The 21,769-nt window shown below is 38.9% G+C and overlaps 1 protein-coding gene across 1 annotated transcript in view; it reads left to right on the top strand.

The window, feature by feature from the left end:
- PRKAR2A (protein kinase cAMP-dependent type II regulatory subunit alpha) overlaps positions 1-21,769 on the top strand; it is a 112,422-nt gene that overhangs the window by 48,813 nt on the left and 41,840 nt on the right. The window contains exon 2 of the mRNA XM_042929272.1: positions 10,955-10,990. Coding sequence (XP_042785206.1) covers positions 10,955-10,990 — 36 coding nt within the window. The remainder of the gene's footprint in view (positions 1-10,954; positions 10,991-21,769) is intronic.

The following is a 21,769-nucleotide window of genomic DNA, read 5'->3' as shown; positions in this document are numbered from 1 at the left end:
GCATCTTTTCATGTATCTTGGCTATCTGTATGTCTTTGGAAAAACATCTATTCAAGTCCTCTGCCCATTTAAAATTTTTTATTTTAATTTTAGTTTTTATTCAAATATAATTAACATAGTATTACATTAGTTTCAAGTTTACATTATAATGATACAACCATTCTATAAATTACTCAGTGTTCATCACAATAAGTGTACTTTTTTTTTTAATGTTATTTTTGAGGGAGGCACACACACAGCGTGAGCTGGAGACAGGCAGAAAGAAAGGGAGACGCAGAGTCCAAAGCAGGCTCCAGGCTCTGAGCTGTCAGCACAGAGCCCAATGTGGGGCTCAAATTCATGAACCATGAGATTATGACCTGAGTCGAAGTCGGACACTTAACCGACTGAGCCCCCAGGCACCCCACAGTCAGTGTACTCTTAATCCACTTCACCTATTTTACTCATCCCCCTTCCTACTTCCCCTCTGGCCACCACCAATTTGTTCTCTGTATATGAGTGTTTTTTGGTCTGTTTTTTCCTTTGTTCATTTTTCTTATTTCCTAAATTCCACATATGAGTGAAATCATACAGTAATTGTCTCTCATTTTTTTTTAAAGATTGTATTTTTAAGTAATCGCTACACCTCCCATGGGGCTCAAACCCACAACCCCGAGATCAAGAGTTGCACTCTTCACCGACTGAGCCAGCCAGGTGTCCTGTCTTAATTTGGGTTTTTGGTTTTGGTTTTTTTGTTTTGTTTTGGGTTGGGTTGGGTTGGGTTTTTTTGGTGTTGAATTGTGTAAGTTCTTTATATTTTGAATATTTAAAAAAAATTTTTTGGGGGCGCCTGGGTGGCTCAGTTGGTTAAGCGTCCGACTTCGGCTCAGGTCATGATCTCGCGGTCCGTGAGTTCGAGCCCCGCGTCGGGCTCTGTGCTGACAGCTCAGAGCCTGGAGCCTGCTTCAGATTCTGTGTCTCCCTCTCTCTCTGCCCCTCCCCTGTTCATGCTCTGTCTCTCTCTGTCTCAAAAATAAATAAAACATTTTTAAAAATTTTAAAAAAATAAAAAAAAAATTTGTAACATTTATTTATTATTGAGAGACAGAGACAGAGCATGAGCATGGGAGGGGCAGAGAGGAGGAGACACAGAATTTGAAGCAGGCTCCAGGCTTTGAGCTGTCAGCACAGAGCCCGGTGCGGGGCTCAAACTCACAAACCGCGAGATCATGGCCTGAGCCGAAGTCGGACGCTTAACCAACTGAGCCACCCAGGCTCCCCTATGTTTTGATATATTAGATATATCATTTGCAAATATCTTCTCCTATTCAGTAGGTTGCTGTTTTGTTTTGTTGATGGTTTCCTTTGCTGTGTAGGAGATTTTATTTTGATGTATTCTCAATAATATATTTTTGCTTTTTTTCCCTTGTCTCAAGAGATATATCTAGAAAAATGTTGCCATGGCTGATGTCAGAAATTACTGCCTTTGTTCTCTTCGAAGATTTTTACGGTTTCACATCTCACATTTAGATCTTTAATCTATTTTGGCTTTATTTTTGTGTATGGTGTTAGAAAGTAGTCCAGCTTCACTCTTTTGCATGTAGCTGTCTAGTTTTCTCAGCACCATTTATTAAAGAGAAGCTGTCTTTTCCCCATTATGTATTATTGCCTTCTTTGTCATAGATGAATTGGCCATTTAAGCGAGGGTTTATTTCTGGGCTCTCTCTTCTGTTCAGTTGATCGATGTATCTCTTTTTGTGCTAGTAGCATACTGTTTTGAGTGCTACAGCCTTGTAGTATATCTTGAGATCTGGTATTGTGATACCTCCAGCTTTGTTTTTCTTCCTCAAGATTGCTTTGGCTATTTGGGGCCATAAAAGATGAGATCTTGCCATTTGTGACTACATGGATGGACCTAGGGTATTATCTAAGTGAAAAAAGTCAGACTGAGAAAGACAATACCATATGATTTCATTCATATGTGGAATCTAAAAAACAAATGAATAAACAAAAAGCAGAATTAGACCTATAAATCCAGAGACAGTTGCCAGAAGTGGGATGAGGAGATGGACAAAGTGGTGAAGCGGAGGGGGAGATACAGGCTTCCACTTATGGAATGAATAAGTCATAGTAATAAAAAGCACAGCATAGGGAATATACTCAATGATATTCTAATAGCATTGAATGGTGACAGATGGTAGGCTACACTTATGAGCATAGCATAATGTATACAGAAGTTGAATTACTATGTTGTACATCTGAAACTAATGTAACAGGTCAACAATATTCAAATAAAAAAAATTAAGGGGTGCCTGGGTGGCTTAGTTAAGCATCTGACTCTTGGTTTCGGTTTAGGTCATGATCTCATGGTTTATGAGCTCAAGCCCCACATCAGGCTCCACACAGCACAGAACCTGGTTGGGATTCTCTCTCCCTCTCTCTGTCCCTCCCCCACTCATGCTCATGCTCTCTCAAAATAAATAAACATTGGACAAAATAAAATAAGTACACGTACAGATAAACTGTAAACATAAGTTTTATATAAATTTAACATAAATATACATATACTTTAATAAAGATGATAGAAATTTAAAAATTCAAAAGAAAAAAAGACTATGCATGCATTTAATTTACTTTGAATTGGTTATACAGAAACATGATTTGACAACAGAATAAAAATGAAATGATAAAAAATGAAAGTCTATCATGTTTGATTTGAGGGGCTACATTGAGATTAATTTTTAAATATTTATTAGAAAAAATTGCAACCCTACTGAAAAATTGAAAGAGCAAGTGAACTCCTAGATTGACTGCTTGTTAATGTTTTGCCATGCTTTGCTTTCTCTCTGACTTCCTCTTTATATACACATGCACATGTGTACACACACATATACATTATAATGTCATTTTTTGCTTTACACGTATTTACATTTTTAAAAATTGTAGACAGATACACAGAACCTAAATTTACCTTTTTTTTTTTTTTTTTTTTTTTTTTTTAATTTGAGAGAGAGGGGCAAGTGCAAGCAGGGGAGAGGGACAGAAAAAGAGAGAATCTTAAGCAGGTTCCACACTCAGCACAGAGCCTGACACGGGGCTCAACCCTGGTACCACAACCCTGGTACCATAACCCAAGCCAAAATCCAGAGTCAGTCGCTCAAATGACTGAGCCACCCAGGTGCCCCCAAATTTACCATTTTAAAGTAATTCACTGCCATTAAGTACATTCATAACAATCACCACCATCTATCTCTAGACATCTTTGGGTATTGCAAAACTGAAACTCTGTACCCATTAAATAATAACTCCTCCCTCTCCCCTCCCCCTTAGCAACTGCTATTCTCGCTATTTCTATGAATTTGACTATTCTAGGTACCTCATATAAGTGGAATCATACAAGATTTGTCTTTTTTGTAACTGACTTTATTTGGCATAATGTCTTCAAGATTCATTCGTAGAATCTTATAGCAAGTTTCAGAATTTCCTTCCTTTTAAAGGCTGAATAATATCCCATTGTATGTATACCACATTTTGTTTATCTTTTCATCCATTGATGGATACTTGGGTTGCTTCCACCTTTTGGCTATGTATGTGGGTGTACTATAATATCTCTTTGAGACCTTGCTTTCAGTTCTTTTGGATATATACCCAGAAGTAGAATTGCTAGATTGTATGGTAATTCGTTTTTAATCTTTGAGGAGCTGCCATACTGTTTTACACAACAGCCGCACCATTTCACATTGTGGCCAAGAATGCAAAAGGACTCCAATTTCTTCACATTCTTGCCGCCCTTATTATCTGTTCTTGTTTTGTTTTGTTTTTTAATGTTTGTTTATTTTTGAGAGAGACAGAGCATGAGCAGGAAAGGGGCAGAGGGAGAGGGAAAACAGAATCCGAAGCAGGCTCCAGGCTCCAAGCTCTGAGTTGTGAGCACAGAGCCTGGGACACTGGCCTCAAACTCCCAAACCACGAGATCATGACCTGAGCGGAAGTCAGACTCTTTGCCGACCGAGCCACCCAGGCACCCCTGCTCTTGTTTTTTTTTGTTTGTTTGCTTTTTTTTTTTTTTTTTTAAATAGTAGCCATCTTTAGGGGTGCCTGGGTTCCAGCCTTCCCCTCGGGCTCTGTGCTGACAGCTCAGACCCTGGAGCCTGCTTCAGATTCAGTGTCTCTCTCTCTCTCTCTCTCTCTCTCTCTCTCTCTCTCTCTCTCCCCCCACACCTTCCCCACTTTCTCTCTCTCTCTCTCTCTCAAAATTAAATAAGTATTTTTAAAAAAGTGTTTAATAGTAGCCATCTTTAAAAGGTGTGAATTGGTATCTCATTGTGTTTTTCATTTGCATTTCTCTGTTGATTAGTAGTATTGAGTATCTTTTCATGTGGTTATCTGTCATTTGTACATATTGGTTTTTGTTGTTTTTGTTGAGTGGTAGGAATTCTTTATTCTGGATGTAATAGATACATTATTTGAAAATACTTTCTCCCATTCCATGGGTTGCCATTTCACTTCGTTGTGTCTTTTTTTAAAGTTTATTTATTTTGGGAGAGAGCATGCAAGCTCGAGAGCTGGGGTGGGGAGGGTCAGAGAGAGAAAATCCCAAGCAGGCTCTACACTCTGTCAGCACAGAGTCTGAAGCAGGGCTTGAACTCAAAAACCATGAAATGAGCTGAAATCAAGAGACGCTTAACTGACTGAACCACCCATGTACTCCTGTTGTATCTTTTGATACACGGAAGTTTTTCATTTTGAAGTAGTCCAGTTTATCAATTTCTTTTTTTTTTTACCTATGCTTTTGATGTTATATCCAAGAAAACATCGCCAAATCCAGTGTCATAAAGATTTTCCTGTGTTTTCATCTAAGAGTTTTATAATTTTAATTTTATGTCTTTGGTCCATTTTGACTTCATTTTTATATATGGTGAAAAAGGTAAGAGTCCAGCTTCATTTTTTTTGCAGGTAGAGATCCAGTTTTCCCAACACCATTTGTTGAAAAGACTATCCTTTCCCCCTTGGGTGATTTTGGCACTTTTATTGAAAATCAATTCACCACATATATGAAGGGTTTAGTTCTGGGTTCTCTATTCCATGGGTCTGGTCTATATGTCTATCCCTATGACAATACCATATTGTTTTGATTACTGTAGCTTTGTAGTAAGTTTTGAAATCAAGTATGAGTCCTCCAACTTTATCTTTTTCAAGAATAGTTGGGCACTTGGGATCCTTTGAGATTCTACATGAATTTTAGGATGGATTTTATCATTCCTATAAAAAAAAAAGCCACCATTGGAATTTTAATAGAGATTGCATTGAATCCGTAGATTACTTTGGATAGTATTGTCATCTTAACAATATTATGTCTTTTAGTCCTTTAATATGGGATGGGTTTCCATTTATTTCTGTCTTTTTTTCTCAAGCTTCATTTAGGTACAGTTGACAAGTATTTAAAGATATTTAGGGGCGCCTGGGTGGCTCAGTCAGTTAAGCGTCCGACTTCGGCTCAGGCCATGACCTCGTGGTCTGTGGGTTCGAGCCCCGCGTCAGGCTCTGTGCTGACCGCTCAGAGCCTGGAGCCTGTTTCGGGTTCTGTGTCTCCTTCTGTCTCTGCCCCTCCCCCATTCATGCTCTGTCTCTCTCTGTCTCAAAAATAAATAAACGTTACAAAAAAGATTTAAAGATATTTAAAGTGTACAACATGATGATTTGATATATAATGCAAAAGGTTTATTTATGTCTCCTTTAATTTCTTTTAGTAATGTTTTGTAGTTTTCAGTGTACAAATCTTTCACCTCCTTGGTTAAATTCATTCCTAAATATTTTATTCTTTTTGATGCTGTTATGAATGGAGTTTTAAAAATATTTTCTTTTTGGATTGTTCATTGCAGTTGTATAGAAATACAATTTTGGGTGTTGATTTTTCTTAACATTTATTTTTGGGAGAGAGAAAAAAAGAGAGAGGGACAGAGCATGCACATGTGTGACCAGGGGAGGGACAGAGAGGGAGAGGGAGGATCTGAAGTGGGCTCTGTGTGGACAGCAGAGAGCCTGATGTGGGCCTTGAACTCACGAACTGTGAGATCATGACCTGAGCCAGTGGGAGGTTTAACCAACTGAGTCACCCAAGCACCTCTTGCATGTTGATTTTATATCCTGCAACTTTGCTGTATTCATTTATTAAGTCTAACTTTTTTTGTGTGTGTGGATTCTTTAAGGTTTTCTACATAGAAGATCATGTCATTCCACAAGCAGATAATTTTACTGTTTCCTTTCTAATTTGGATGCCTTTTATTTCTTCTTATTTCCTAATTGCTATGGCCAGAGCTTTCAGTAATATGTTGAATAGAAATGGCAAAAGCAGGCATCCTGTCTTGTTCCTGATCTTAGGGAGAAACCTTCAGTCTTTTACCATTGAGTTGGTGATAGCTGTGGGTTTTTCATATGTGCCTTTTTCATGTTGAGGAAATTCCCTTATATTCTCACTTTATTTTTTACATGAAAGAGTGTCATTTTGTCAAATGCTTGTTCTGCATCATTGAGATGCTGATGTAGTTGCCCCTCCCCACCTCTTCATTCTATTAATGTGGTGTATTTTGCTTGACATTCTTTATTTTGAGCCACCCTTGCATTCCTGGAATAAATCCCACTTGGTCATGGTGTATAATCACTTTAATATGTTGCTAGGTACTATTTTTTTTGAGGATTTTGAGGATTTTTTATGTCTATATTCATAATGAATATTTTGTTTGCTTGCAATGCCTTTGTCTGTCTTTAGTATCAGGGTAATGCTGGCCTTACAAAGTGAGTTAAGGGGGCACCTGGGTGGCTCAGTTGGTTGAGCGTCCGACTCTTGATTTCAGCTCAGGTCATGATCTCAGGGTTGTGAGATTGAGCCCTTTGTCAGGCTCTGTGCTGAGCTTGGAGCCTGCTTAGGATTCTCTCTCTCTCTCTCTCTCTCTCTCTCTCTCTCTCCCTCTCTCCCTCCCTCCCTCCCTCCCTCCCCCTCTCCGCACCGTGTGTGTTCTTTCTCTATATAAAATAAAATAAAAAATAAGATGAAAAGTTTTTTAAAAACTGAAAAAAATAAAATAAGTTAGGAAGTATTCCCTTATCTTTGATTTTTTTGGATGAGTATAACAGGGGTTGATGTTAATTCTTTAAATGTTTAGTAGAATGTACAATGAAGACATCTAGTCTTGGGCTTTTCTCTGTTCAGGGATTTTTTTTTTTTTTTTTTTTTTTTTTTTTTTTTTTTAGAGAAGGAGAACAAGTGAGCAGGGGAAGGAACAGAGGGAGAGGGAGGGAGGGAAGGAGGGAGAGACAGAGACAGAGACAGAGAATCTTAAGTAGGTTCCACACTCCGAGCCCCATACAGGGCTTGAACTCATGAATTCATGACCTGAGCCGAACGAAATTAAGAGTCTGATCCTCAACCAACTGAGTCATCCAGGCGTCCCTGTCAGGAGATTTTTGATTACCAGTTTCATCCCCCTATTTGTTACAGATTGTTGGGATTTTTCTATTCCTTTTGTGTAAGTTTTGGAAGTTTGTGTATTTCTAGAAATTTGTCTATTTCCTCTATTTCATCTAGGTTATTCAGTTTGTTGGCATACTATTTTCAGAGTATCATAATCCTTTTTATTTCTGTGTATTCCATTGTAGTATCCCCACTTTAATTTTAGTAATTTAACTCTTCTTTTTTCTTAGCCAGTCTAAGTCAATCAGCAGCTTATTGATTTTGTTGATCTTTTCAAAGAATCAACTTTCAGTTTCACTGATTTTTTTTTCCCTATGCTTTATTTTAGTTTCTCTCCACTCTGAATTTCCTTATTTCTGCTGCTTTAGGGTTCAGTTTGCCCTTTTTTCCCCTACTTCCTTAAGGTATACAATTAGCTTATTAATTTGAGATTTTTCTTCTTTTTCTTTTTTTCTTTTTAAAAATTTTAAAAAAATGTTTATTTATTTTTGAGAGAGAGAGAGAGGGAGACAGAGTGCAAGCGGGGGAGGGCAGAGAGAGAGGGAGACACAGAATCCGAAGCAGGCTCCAGGCTCCGAGCTGTCAGCACAGAGCCCGACGCGGGGCTCGAACCCACAAACCGTGAGATCATGACCTGAGCTGAAGTTGGACACTCAACCGACTGAGCCACCCAGGCACTCCTCTTCTTTTTGAACATAAGCATTTGTAGCTACAAATTTCCCTCTTTGCACTTTTAGTACACCCTTAAGTTTTAGTATATTGTTTTTGTTTTCATTTATCTCCAGATATTTTCTGATTTTCCTTGCGATTTATATCTGTACATTTACATTAGTATTATTGTAGTAAGTTGTTGGTAGTGATGTTTTACAATTTCCAGCACTTTTAGATGTTATGTACCCAGAGAAGTTACCTCACATCATAGTTTTTAAAAATTTCAATGTGTTATTTTTTTTCCTAGAAATTCCAAATTTTTTTCAATCCTCCTTGCTTTGTTTTGGTTGTATCTTATTCCTTTATTTATGCTTTGATTCCCATTTTTGTCTTTGTTTTAAACATTCTGTTCTGATTATAGTTCCATAATTTTAATATCTAATCCTTTTTTGATATACTCCCTGATAGCACCCATGCTAAATTGTTTCATTGTATGTTTTATAATTTTAGGTTATATACTGATGTTTAGTGGGGTTTTAATTATGGAAGTCCCATGAGGCCTGGATTGAGAGTGTAAGCTCTTACACATTTCATCTAATCTATTTGAGTGACAGGAACGTGTGTTTTAAGTGATTGAAGGAAACTCTCCCACACAACTCAAGCTAGAGTGCATGTTTCATGAAACCAGGAGTCTTTGTTTTAATCTACTACTGTCTCCCAAATTGTCTACTAACAGTGCTTGTCATGTACTAGGTACCCTACCTATATCTGTTGAACTGAATTTACCATCTTTCTTTGCTGGTGGGTGCATTAATTTTGACAAATCCACAGTTTCACTGAGGAAGTGGGAAAGGACTATCATAGGTACTTTCTATCAATAATGGCTCGGGTTTTCTTTTGAAATTTTACCTGTTTGTTCCAATAACATAACTTTTACCCCAAGCTATACAAAAAGATAATTCTTGTTCTGTTGTGGTGAATAAGCATTTGTCTCCTTCCTGAGTCTATTTTTGTTGAGGCCTCATATTAGTTGAGTTTGGCTCTCTGAGCCACCTTCAATTTATTTTTCACTAATCTTCAAATTTCTCCTTTTATGGAGGGTGAGAAGGGATATTTACATAATTTTTTAAATTACGATAATCAGATTAAGCTCTGAAAGTTAAAAAAAAAAAAAAACAACCCACCTTGGGGAACTTGGGTGGCTCGGTTGGTAAAGCATGTGACTCTTGATCTTGGGGTCATGAGTTCTAGCCCCACATTGGGTGGAGTTTCCTTTAAAAAAAATCTTAAAAAAAAACCCCTACATTATTCAAATGATATAGTTTAGTACTGAGAATTTAGATAACCACCAAACATAAGGAATGATAGGTAAAAAACAGGAAAAATTAGCAAAGAGAAAATTTATGTTTATTTTTCAACCTAAAGACATGTGGTACATTTTTCTGATTAATACACTGACCATGGGCAGGAGAAAACCTACCCGTATTGAATGAGAATATAACTTAACAGCTAATTTCTTTTTCACTTTAGTGTAAAACTTATTAAATTGTTTTAAAATGAAATTTATGTCCATCAACTGATGAATGGATAAAGAAATCGTGGTTTATATACACAATGGAATACTACGTGGCAATGAGAAAAAATGAAATATGGCCTTTTGTAGCAACGTGGATGGAACTGGAGAGTGTGATGCTAAGTGAAATAAGCCATACAGAGAAAGACAGATACCATATGGTTTCACTCTTATGTGGATCCTGAGAAACATAACAGAAACCCATGGGGGAGAGGAAGGAAAAAAAAAAAAAGGTTAGAGAGGGAGAGAGCCAAAGCATAAGAGGCTGTTAAAAACTGAGAACAAACTGAGGGTTGATGGGGGGTGGGAGGGAGGGTAGGGTGGGTGATGGGTATTGAGGAGGGCACCTTTTGGGATGAGCACTGGGTGTTGTATGGAAACCAATTTGACAGTAAATTTCATATATTAAAACAAACAAATAAATAAATAAATAAACATTAAAAAAATAAATAAATAAAAAGTAAAATGAAATTTAAATGCTATTATCTGGCAGTCTTGGTATTATCTTTGAAGAATATTAAAGAAGAAAATTTAACTTTTTAATATCATTACCAATAAATTTAGTAGACTTTTTAAAATTTTTAACATTTTATTTATTTTTGTGAGACAGAGAGAGAGCATGAGCAGGGGAGGGACAGAGAGAGAGGGAGACACAGAGTCCAAAGCAGGATCCAGGCTCTGAGCTGTCAGCACAGAGCCCGACACGGGGCTTGAACTGATGAACTATGAGATCATGACCTGAGCTGAAGTCAGATGTTTAACCGACTGAGCCACCCAGGTGCCCCAGTAGACTTCTTATTCATTTGATATGATACAAATTATTATTTTTAAGAAAATTTTAAGTTTACTTATTTACTTTGAAAGAGAGAGAGGGAGAGAGAGACAATCCCAAGCCGTCTCCACACGGCCAGTGTGGAGCCAGATGTGGGACTCGAATTCATGAACCATGAGATCATGGCCTGAGCTGAAATCCAGAGTTGGATGCTTAACCGACTGAGCCACCCAGGTGTCCCAATATGATACAAATTAGATGAACATGAATGTAAACAAGTAAATTTGCCACCTTGAGTACATTGAAGTTATAATGAGCTTGTTTTCAAAAAGATAAATTCTTCTTTATATTGCCTTTATATGATCATGTTGAACTACTCTCTGTGGTTGATTATAGAAGAGTATGAATTGACCCAACATTTGGTATTAAAGTGCTTTTAGTTCTATTGTTAAAGGTGGGGTCATGTGACATAATGATGCCTGAATGTTGCTTCTTCTTTGTTTTGCAGTCCCAATTCCTGGCAGATTTGATCGGCGAGTATCAGGTATGTATTCTCTTTCATAACATACTGCCAAAATGCTGTTTTAAGATGGGATTATTTTAAATAAAAATAAACTGATCTTGTAAATAAAAAGATAAGTTAGCAGCATTACAGAACATTATAAAAATTACCTGCAATTCCTCCATTCTGTTTCAAGTTCTGAGTATATATGTACATATTAGTTTGTCTCATTTATGTCATTAGTATTTTTCCATGTTCATAATTATGACTTCTGAAAACTACTTTTTTTGTCAACACTTGCATATAGCTCATTGCAACAAGTGTACTTCTTAGTCCGTATCACCTGTTTAACCCATCCCCCCACCCACTTACCCTCTGGTAATCATAAGTTTGTTCTCTATGGTTAAGAGTCTGTTTCTTGGTTTGCCTCCCTCTTTCTCTCTCTTTTTTTTTTTTTAACAACGCTTTGCTCATTTGTTTTGTTAAATTCCACATGTTAAATTCCAATGTAAGTGAATTCATATGCTTCTTAGTCTTTCTGTGACTGACTTATTTCACTTAGCTCCATCCATGTCATTGCAAATGGGAAGATTCCATTCTTTTTTATGGTTGAGTAATATTCCATTGTATATAAACACCTCATCTTCTTTATCCATTCATCAATTGATGGACACTTGGGCCATTCACATAATTTCGCTATTGTAGATAATGCTGCTATAAACATTGGGGTGCATGTATCCCTATGAATTAGTATTTTTTAAAAAAAAATTTTTAACACTTATTTGAGAGGCAGAGCACAAGTGGGGCGGAGGAAGAGAGATGAATTAGTATTTTTGTATTCTTTGGGTAAATACCTAGTGGTGTGTTTGCTGGATTCTAGGGTAGTCCTGTTTTTAATTTATTTTTTTATTTAAAAAAAAATTTTTTTTAACGTTTATTTATTTTTGAGACAGAGAGAGACAGAGCATGAACGGGGGAGGGGCAGAGAGAGAGGGAGACACAGAATCGGAAGCAGGCTCCAGGCTCTGAGCCATCAGCCCAGGGCCCGACACGGGGCTCGAACTCACGGACCGTGAGATCGTGACCTGAGCTGAAGTCGGACGCTTAACCGACTGAGCCACCCAGGCGCCCCAATTTTTTTTTTTTTTAATGTTTATTTTTGAGAGAGAGAGAGAGAGAGAGACAGAGTGTGATCTGGGGAGGAACAGAGAGCAAAAGGGAGACAAAGAGTATGAAGCAGGCTCCAGGCTTTGAGCTGTCAGCACAGACTCATGGACCTCAAGATCATCATGACCTGAGCTGAAGTCGGGCACCTAACCAACTGAGCCACCCAGGCGCGCCTATTTTTAACTTTTTGAGGAACTTCCATACTGTGTTCCAGAGTGGCTGCACCATTCTCATTCCCATCAACAGTGCAAGAGGGCTCCCCTTTCTCTATATCCTTGCCAACGCCTTTTGTTTCTTGTGTTGTTGATTTTAGCCATTCTGACAGGTGTGAGGTGATACATCATTGTAGTTTTGATTTGTATTTCCCTGATGATAAACGATATTGAGCATCTTTTCATGTGTCTGTTGGCCATCTGGATGTCTTCTTTGGGAAAATGTCTATTCATAAAAACTACTTTCTGTATTGCTATTTCTCTGGTATTCTAGATTATGCTGTATTAACTTCTTGCATACACTGTTGAACCACTAAAATTATTTCCTCAGTTATAGTGCTGAGTAGCACTCTCTGGTCGGAGACTTGAGCATTGCCTGGATTTTTCTGTGTATTGCTTTCTAGAGGCATTCTACAGAATAGACTGCAGGGAGAAAGAACACCCTACAAAGGCCTCTCTTCTGCCACTGTCTCACTGATATAGGTGGTGCCTACTACTTTAATTTAGATGTAAAATAGTACCTCAGATTGTTTTATTTGGCACTCCTTTGATTATTAACAAAAATGAGTGTTTTCCAAATATGAGAAATGTTTTATTTTCTCCTATGGGACTAGTTTGGTAGTATTTTTCTCTTTTATCTATTATGATCGCGATTATTTTTTTGTAAGTTTGAGCAAATTTCTGTCATCATTTTTAACCTTTTGAAAGTTTCAATGCAACGTTTCCCAAGTTGGTTGTGCTGCTTATTTTAATTTTGCTATTTTTTATTGACTTGAATTTTAATATGTGACTGGTACCATGAACACTGCCTAGCACATAGCAAGCACTCACTAAATATTTATTGAATATATATATCTTCTTTTTTTTCGTGATTTCTCTGAAGCTAAGAAGAGTCCTCCTTTTTTTTACAGAACTGATAAATATATTTTCTGCAAGTTTCCTCATAAGTAAAATGTTTGAGTTTTGGATACATTTAGAGTTTCTATGATTGTATAGTAGGGAGGTTAATGTGTTTTAGAATTACTATGTGAGCTGTATGTATCACATCATTTTTTTTTTTAATGTTTATTTTTGAGAGAGAGACAGAGTGCAAGTTGGGGGAAGGGCAGAGAGAGAGAGACAGAGAGAGAGAGATGCAGAATCTGAAGCAGGCTCCAGGCTCTGAGATGTCTACACAGAGCCTGACACAGGGCTCCAACTCCTGAACTGTGGGATTATGACCTGAGCCAAAGGCGGATGCTTAACTGACTGAGCCACCTAGGTGTTCCTCATTCTTTTTTTTTTTTTAATGTTTATTTATTTATTTTGAGAAAGAAAGAGAGTGTGTATGCTCACATTTGAGCGGGGCAGGGCAGAGAAAGAAAGAGAGAGAGAGAGAGAGTTAGAGAGAATCCCAAGCAGGTTCTGTGCTGTCAGCACAGAGCCTGACTTGGGGCTCATTTTCACAGACCCTGAGATCATGACCTGAGCCTAAGTCAAGAGTCAGACGCTCAACCAACTGAGCCCCCCAGGCACCCCTCACACCATTCTTTTATATCTCTTCATTCTTGGGAAGGTTTCTTGATTTTAAACTATCATATGACCTAATTTCTAGTAACACTTGGAATCCCTTTTCTATCCCTCCATCCTTTTCTTTGAGAAAATCTGCTCATTTATGTTTCAGAAAGCCTTTGGTAAGTTGTACACCAAAGTCTGTTGAAAGGAGATAGAAAAAAATATGTTCTTATGTGTAGAGAGACAGCTACAGAGAAGAAATAGAGTGGCAGTTAAGGTTGGTGTGAGATCTATATGAACTATTATCTCCCATTTCTGTTTATCCTTGCCCTATACCCCTTTTTCCCCAGACAATTAGTGATATCTCTTGACATGTGTAAGACAGATCTCGGAGATGAGAGAGTACAGTGACATCTTCTGCAGAGGTCACAGGTGGTGTTAGTTCATGAATTGCTGCTTGGGCTTTCTGTCAGTGTTGTTTAGGCCTTGAACTCTGTGGAGAACTCAGACAAGTACATGATATCATCCCTCCTCCTTAGAGGTTACAGTCTTATTGAAGATTTAAAACTTTTAATTTTTTTATTTTTTTATTTTTATTTTTTTAATGTTTATTTATTTTTGAGACAGAGAGAGACAGAGCATGAACGGGGGAGGGTCAGAGAGAAAGAGACACAGAATCTGAAGCAGGCTCCAGGCTTTGAGCTGTCAGCACAGAGCCCGACGCGGGGCTCAAACTCACGGACCGCGAGATCATGACCTGAGCCAAAGTCGGCCGCTTAACCGACTGAGCCACCCAGGCGCCCCTAAAACTTTTTAATATTGGGGCACCTGGGTGGCTCAGTTGGTTAAGCGACCAACTTCAGCTCGGGTCACGTTCTCGCAGTTTGTGAGTTCGAGCCCCGCATCGGGCTCTGTGCTGACAGCTCAGAGCCTGGAGCCTACTTCAGATTCTGTGTTTCCCCCTCTCTCTACCCCTCCCCTGCTCATGCTCTGTGTCTCTCTGTGTCTCAATAATAAATAAACGTTAAAAAAAAATTAAAAAAACTTTTTAATATTATTCAAATGTTAAGTGAAAGTAAAAGATTCTTAGAAGAATCAAAATGATTATGCAGGGAGAGAAAATAGCCTGTAGGAATAACTAACATTTTTTTAGTGCAGACTGTGTGGTAGGTGCACATTTTAAGATCTCTCTAATTGCCTTCCTTATGTCCTTGAACATAATCCTCACATTAGTACTATGAGGTACACGCCATGATTATCCCCAGTGGACAGATGCAGAAACTGAGGACAAAGCAGAGGTTAAGTCACTCGAACAGCCAAGGTGATAATGTGCCCAAAGGTAGCACTGTCCTGAGTACTTTCTATCTCTAAGAACCCTTCCTTGTACCCTCTGACCCTCTCAGTCAGTTTTCATCTAAATCCCCTAAAATCTCAGCCTGTTTTTGGAGTGTATTATTTTCCTGATCTAGCTGAAGCTTGGCTTGCCCTACAGGCTTCTCAGATGATGGTTCTTCTCTTCCATTTTCCTTGTAACATTGATGATAGATGGGTGAATGTTTCTGTTGTTCCTTATTGCTTCCAAACCATTCTCTCTCCCTCCTCCCTAAAACCCTCGCCTTCAAACCTCACGTTATTATATTCTGTCAGTCGCTTCTCTTCCTTGTTTTAGTTATCTAATAATCCACGGGCTGTTTCTTCTTATTTCCATCTAGATAATTCTTCAAATCTTGCCCTCCATTTCTTCACCTCTTGTCTTCCACCCTACTTCAACCACTCACCCCCGTGGTCATACTCTGGAACGACAGGCATCACAACTCATACTCAGCGATCCCAGTCTCCCGCTGCCTGATGTTGCCTGGGCTCTTTTGCTGCCCTGCTCCACCGCTGACAACTTGATCTTGCTTCATTTTTACTGTTCCTCACTTCCTCTTTTACTAACCTTAAATTCCTTGCTCAGTGATTATAACCACTCTGTGGCACATATCCTCAGTTTCCTTTTTCTTTTTTCCTTGCTTGTCTAAAACACATTCTGGTTAATCCCAACTGTCCTCTTAGGCTGTATGTGCACCACAGCTGTACTTGATTGAGGGAAAATACACAGGCCCGTTGGCTGACCTTACTTTGAGCACCTGATCATTAACTTCTAGTAGGCTTTAGATGCCAGCATTCATACTGTGTCTCCATACTTCTTTCACTCTGCTCTCCTAGATAAGCGTTTCTTACCTTCTCTCTCCCCAAACCGGTACCTCCTCCCAAATTCTCATTCCTGGCAGATGATTTTGTTCTCTTAACCAAGGAAATAAAAGCAACAGAAGATAGTTTCCATAGACTCCAACCACATCTATCCTTCCTTACTTGCATTTGAGTCCAGTGTCCACCTATACATTAGATCTCATCCCTTCATCCTTCCAGCAGTTACTGCCTTTCTCCTGCATAATCTGCATCCTTCAACTGGATTATTATTCTCAGCAAAAAAATGTAGCATTGACTTCCTTTCGTAAAAAATAAAATACGACTTTTTTAAACCACTCTTTACTCTCCAGCCACCACTTTTTTTGTCTCTCTATCTTTATAGCAGATTCCTTGAAGGAGTTGTCCATATTTGCTGTATCTAGTTTTTCTTCTTCTATTCTCTCTTGAGGCCAGTCTAATCAGACTTTTGCTCCCAAATCTCCTCAAAACCATCTTTGTGGATTATTTATATCCTTTAGACTGTCACTTGAAAGACTTCTTCTCACTTAGGTCTTTAGTAAGGTTCAGTACACACACACACACACACCCTATCTCCCTTACTTTATTTTCTCCTTACTGTTCCTCTCCTTCTCTCTCTCTCTCTCTCTCTCTCTCTCTCTCTCTCTCTCTCTCATTTATCCTCTTATCTAGCTCCCTATGCCAGAAGGTAAGCTCCAATCAGAGAATTTTTGTCTGTTTTGTTCATTGATGCATATAGTTAACACTTAGAACAATGTCAGTAAATGTGGATGGATGGATAGAAGGAAGGAACAAAAGAACAGGTTAGAAATCCAGAGGAGAGGGGCACCTGGGTGGCTCAGTCGGTTGGGCGTCTGACTTCGGCTCAGGTCATGATCTCACAGCTGTGGGTTTGAGCCCCACGTCGGGCTCTGTGCTGACAGCTCAGAGCCTGGAGCCTGCTTCACATTCTGTGTCTCCATCCCTCTCTGGCCCTCCCCTGCTCACACTCTGTCTCTCTCTTTCTCTCTCAAAAAGTAAATAAACATAAAAAATTAAAAAAAAAAAAAAAAAAAAAAGGAAAAAAGAAATCCGGAGGAGAAATTACTGTGGGCAGAAAAAAAATCAAGAGACACTTCTTTGAAGGAGGCAGAAATTGCACTGGAAGTTGTAAAACATGGCTACTGTGTGGCTAGTACCAAGAAGGATGCATTCTAGGTAAAAGGATGTCTTAAGACTCAAAGGGGGATGAACTAGCTCTTGCTGCTCTGGCTGTAGGTGAGGAGATAAAAGAAGTTTGGCAAGAGAGGTAGGGAATGGGGCTCCTTATGTGATCCATAGAGTTTAGCAATAACTAGTTGTGTGAAGACATGTGCTGTGTCAGAGATTGCAGAAGACTTCCAACGATAACTCAGTGTGTCTGACCGAATAATAATTTGGAATGTAAAGCAGCATAAAGAGACCTAGCAGTTATTGAGTATGTCCTGTGAGCCCAGCCCTGTGTTTTAAATATCTCCTCCTATTATTAACCTTTTACATGGTTTTAGTATCATTATCCCATCTCCTCTTACCACTGAAGAGACAGACCAAAGATCTAGGATATAGGGAAATAGTGAATAGTGGTGGGTAGGGCCAAGCTCAGACCCCAGTTCATGTTCAGAGGTGAGCTCTTTCCCTGCTTGACGCTGCCTCTCCATTGCAAAGCATTTGGGATTGAAAGCTATGCCTTCCAAGTTTAAGTTCTAGCACAGCAGTCCTTTTACATCATGTGATAAATTCATCAAATGAAAAGAGTTCATAAATTCTTTAAAAGCGGCTTTCTTGAAATAGTCCTAAAGTAGTATTAACTGTCTTTGAGTTTGAAATGTTAGTCTGATTCTGTTAATTAAAATATGTCATCCCCAGAAAACCCTTTCATTTATTAAACACATGTTGAAGCTTCCAAGCATTTTAATCAGAAATTTGTGTGTTGGCATCATGCCACGTTTAGGCAGGGAGCATCTGATGAACGTGCCCAGTCAGTAGAGTCTGCTGAGAATCTGGTGCCATGGTAGTCACTCATGTCTGTGTGATAGGTGCTTTTCCTTCACCAGGTGTCTCTGCCTTTTCAGGCTTACGTACTTACAGTGGAATACTGATTTTTGTCTTAATATCCTTTCACAGTATTCAGGATTTTTTCCACCAATAGCTATCTTCAGCTGAAATATCACCAAGCATTACTTAAGATAACTTACAAATCCAGTGTTAAGTACTGAATTGTGTCCCCCTCAAATTCTTATGTTGAAGCCTAACCCCCCAGTATGACTGTATGTGGAAATAGGGCCTTTGAAAAAAAAGAGGCAGTTAAGGTTAAGTAAGGTGTTAAGGGTGGAGTCCTAATCCAGTAGGACTGATTTCCTTATAAGAAGAGGAAGTAGGGTGGCTATTTTTGGTTAAGCATCTGACTCTTGATCTTAGCTCATGTCTTGATCTCAGGGTCTGAGTTGGAGCCCTTAGTTGGGCATGGAGCCTACTTAAAAAAAAAAAAGAGAGAGAGAGAGAGAGAGAGAGAGAGGAAAAGACACCATGAGTGCACCATAGAGACAAAGGACCATGTGAGGACTCAGCAAGAAGGCAGCCATCCACAAGCCAAGTGAAGAGGCCCCAGGAGAAAAACAATGTGCCAATACCTTGATCTTGAACTTCCATCCTTCATAACTGTGAGGAAATAGATTTCTGTTCTTTAAGCCACTCAGACTGGTATTTTGTAATGGCAGCCCAAGCTGACTAATACGCACAGGCTGAATTAATTCTTCATGGGAGCTCGCAGGACAGCATAGGGTCTCAGGCTGTGACCAGGATCTGGCTCATTTCTTTGTAGAAATGAAAGGGTTTTCTTTCACCAGCACATTTAATGATTCACCTTTCTGGAGGCACCTGGCTAGCTCAGTCAGTAGAGCGTGTGACATTTTGATCTCAGGGTCATAAGTCCAAGCCCCACATTGGGACTAGAGATTACTTAAAAGTAAAATATTTTAAAAAATGATTCACATTCTGGATGAAGGAAGCATCAGTTAAAATTTGGAAGAAGAAATTGTGCTGGATAGTCTCTGGTCACTTTGTACAGTTTCATGTTGCTAACCAGTGACATCTGCTGGAGAACTGTGGCAAAACAAATTCCCGTGAACAAGGGATTGTAGTACTCTTTCAGTCTTCATTTTCAGTAGGTCTTGAGCATCTCATGACACTCAGTGTAGTTCTTGAGGCTTCAGAGGGGATCACACAGACTCTGGGCTTCTCCCAGGTCACTTGTGCACTGAAACAAGCTCCCTGATGTGTATAAACACAAGGGGCAACAATCACATAGACACTTAAAAATGGATTCTTTATATAGAAGATGAGAAAAATGATCTGGGATCAAGACCAGGAAGAAGTAGAGAGGTTGGGTGGAAACAGGGAAAAGGCAAAGGGAGGTAAGTCTGAAGTTCAAAAGAAAAGGGAAAAAATTCAAAACCAGTTTTGAAAAATAAAAGCATAATACTTTTCCACAAATTGAAACATTAATAATTTTACTGGGAATAACTACTTTTGTTTAAATCATACTTCTGTACCTTAAGACTTTAAAACTATAACATTTGCTGCATCACTTACGTTAATGTCTAAAAATATAAAAGTAAGCTAAGTTGCTGAAGTACTTCCCTTCAAAATCAGAGGAAAAGCAAGCCTGGAAATAGGCTAGTCCAAGACTGTATCATTATCAGTAAAATGCTGCCAGTCTCCTCATTGAAGGCTTACTATTTTAAACTTTTTAAATGAAAATTTTCATACATATGCAGAAATAGAGAAAGTTTGTATAGTAATACCTATGTACCCATCTGTCTCCAAATTGAAAGTTTTTAAATGCATTTTTCTAAGAAGACATTTTGAGTTCCCGGACCAAGGAATTGGAATAGATCGAATAAAGATCAGATATGAGAATATTTCTGAAGTCGAATTTGATATATTCATTGGATAAAAGGTGAACGAAGGAAGCCCTGATAAGTTACAGATTTCTAGTTTAGAAAACTGAGCTGTTAATGACAACATTAATCAAGAGCACAGAGAACCAAGAGGCTTGCAGTTTAACATGGTGTCTGCCCTCAGTGCAGCTTCCTCAGATTTCCTACTGAGATACCTGTGAAGAAGCAAAAAGTGGCAGCAGTAGCATCTAGGAACTCAGGAAGCTGTGTGTCTTAATCTTTAGGACAGATCTGAGATAGATGTACACTGACCTCATCTTGTGGAATCAGGAATGGCTGGGAAAAGGCATTTATCTACCTCCCATTGTCGCTTACCTGGCTCAGCTACCCAAAGCCTCTGCCAGCTAGGAACTCAGGAGACCTCCCTGCAGAGCATCACTTGATGCTGTTTTAGGGACTAGAATGGTATTTGTCCTCTTACTCCCTTCTAACTCCCTGATTTTTCTCTGTGTAAGGATATTGGGTCCCTGTTGGACAGGCAGAATATTGATGGCATTACAGTACAAGAGGTGTGGTCCACACTAGAGTACTATAGGCCAGGCAGGGAAGGGAGTCCTGTCTATTGGACATACCATTTCTCAGGTATTCCATGAGTTCAGAGAATCAATGGGAAGGGAAAGCTGGGATGCAGCTAGACCAAGGCTGCAGTGAGTAAATGTGTTTAAGAAACCACGAGTTAAATTTAGAGCAGTGTCACTTTGTCCCCTAGTTGTTAGCATTGAGTATAGGGACCAAGAACCATTTGGATTCCTTGCATGCTAATTTCCTGGTTTATTCTTCTCTTGTTTCCCTTTGGAAAAATAGATAAGTAAAAAAACATTTTGTGTATATATTCATATTTACATATTTATTTCTCCCCATTCTTAGCTCTCCTTTCTCATAGAAGTCCTTTCTTATGGAAGGCATAGCATACTATATATATTCCTCACCTTGCTTTTTTCCCCTAGAACTCATTATTAGCCCATGGAGATCTTCCTTATTCTTTCTTTTTTCTTTTCTTTTTTTTTCTCCTTTTTTTCTTTTCTTTTCTTTTCTTTTCTTTTCTTTTCTTTTCTTTCTTTCTTTTTCTTTCAGAGAGAGAGAGAGAGAGAGAGAGAGCGAGAGAGCGAGCCAGCAGGTGTGGGGAGGAGGGGGAGAGGGAGAGAGAGAGAGAATCTGAAGCAGACTCCACACCCAGCAGAGAGCCCAACAGAGAGCCAGACGATGTGCGGGCTTGACTCAGGACCCTGAGATCATGACCTGAGCTGAAATCAAGAGTTGGATGCTTAACTGACTGAGCCACCCAGGTGCCCCCCTCATTCTTCCTTATAGCTGTATTATTCAAATAGGTAGTTATACCATTTCTGATATTTTGCTATTATAAACAAATGTTCAGTGAATATTTTCTAAATCTTTGAATTGCAATAAAGACAAGTCTTGCAGGAAGCCGGCACAAACACAGGTTACCTATTAAAAAAAATCAAGTTGGGGGGCGCCTGGGTGGCTTAGTCGGTTGAGCGTCCAACTTCGGCTCAGGTCATGATCTCACGGTCTATGAGTTCAAGCCCTGCGTTGGGCTCTGTGCTGACAGCTCAGAGCCTGGAGCCTGCTTTGGATTCTGTGTCTCCCTCTCTCTCTGCCCCTCCCCTGCTCATGCTCTGTCTCTCTCTCTCTGTCAAAAATAAATAAACATTAAAAAAAATTAAAAAACAAAATCAAGTTGGTTTTTAGATAATATTGTACCCGGAATAGAGACTGATACATAGTATCATGTTTTGTTT

This window comes from Panthera leo, chromosome A2 (genome assembly GCF_018350215.1).
Source record: "Panthera leo isolate Ple1 chromosome A2, P.leo_Ple1_pat1.1, whole genome shotgun sequence".
Lineage (NCBI taxonomy): Eukaryota > Metazoa > Chordata > Mammalia > Carnivora > Felidae > Panthera > Panthera leo.
The sequence above is the reverse complement of the archived record's forward strand: the minus strand, read 5'-3'. Positions and strand labels throughout refer to the sequence as shown.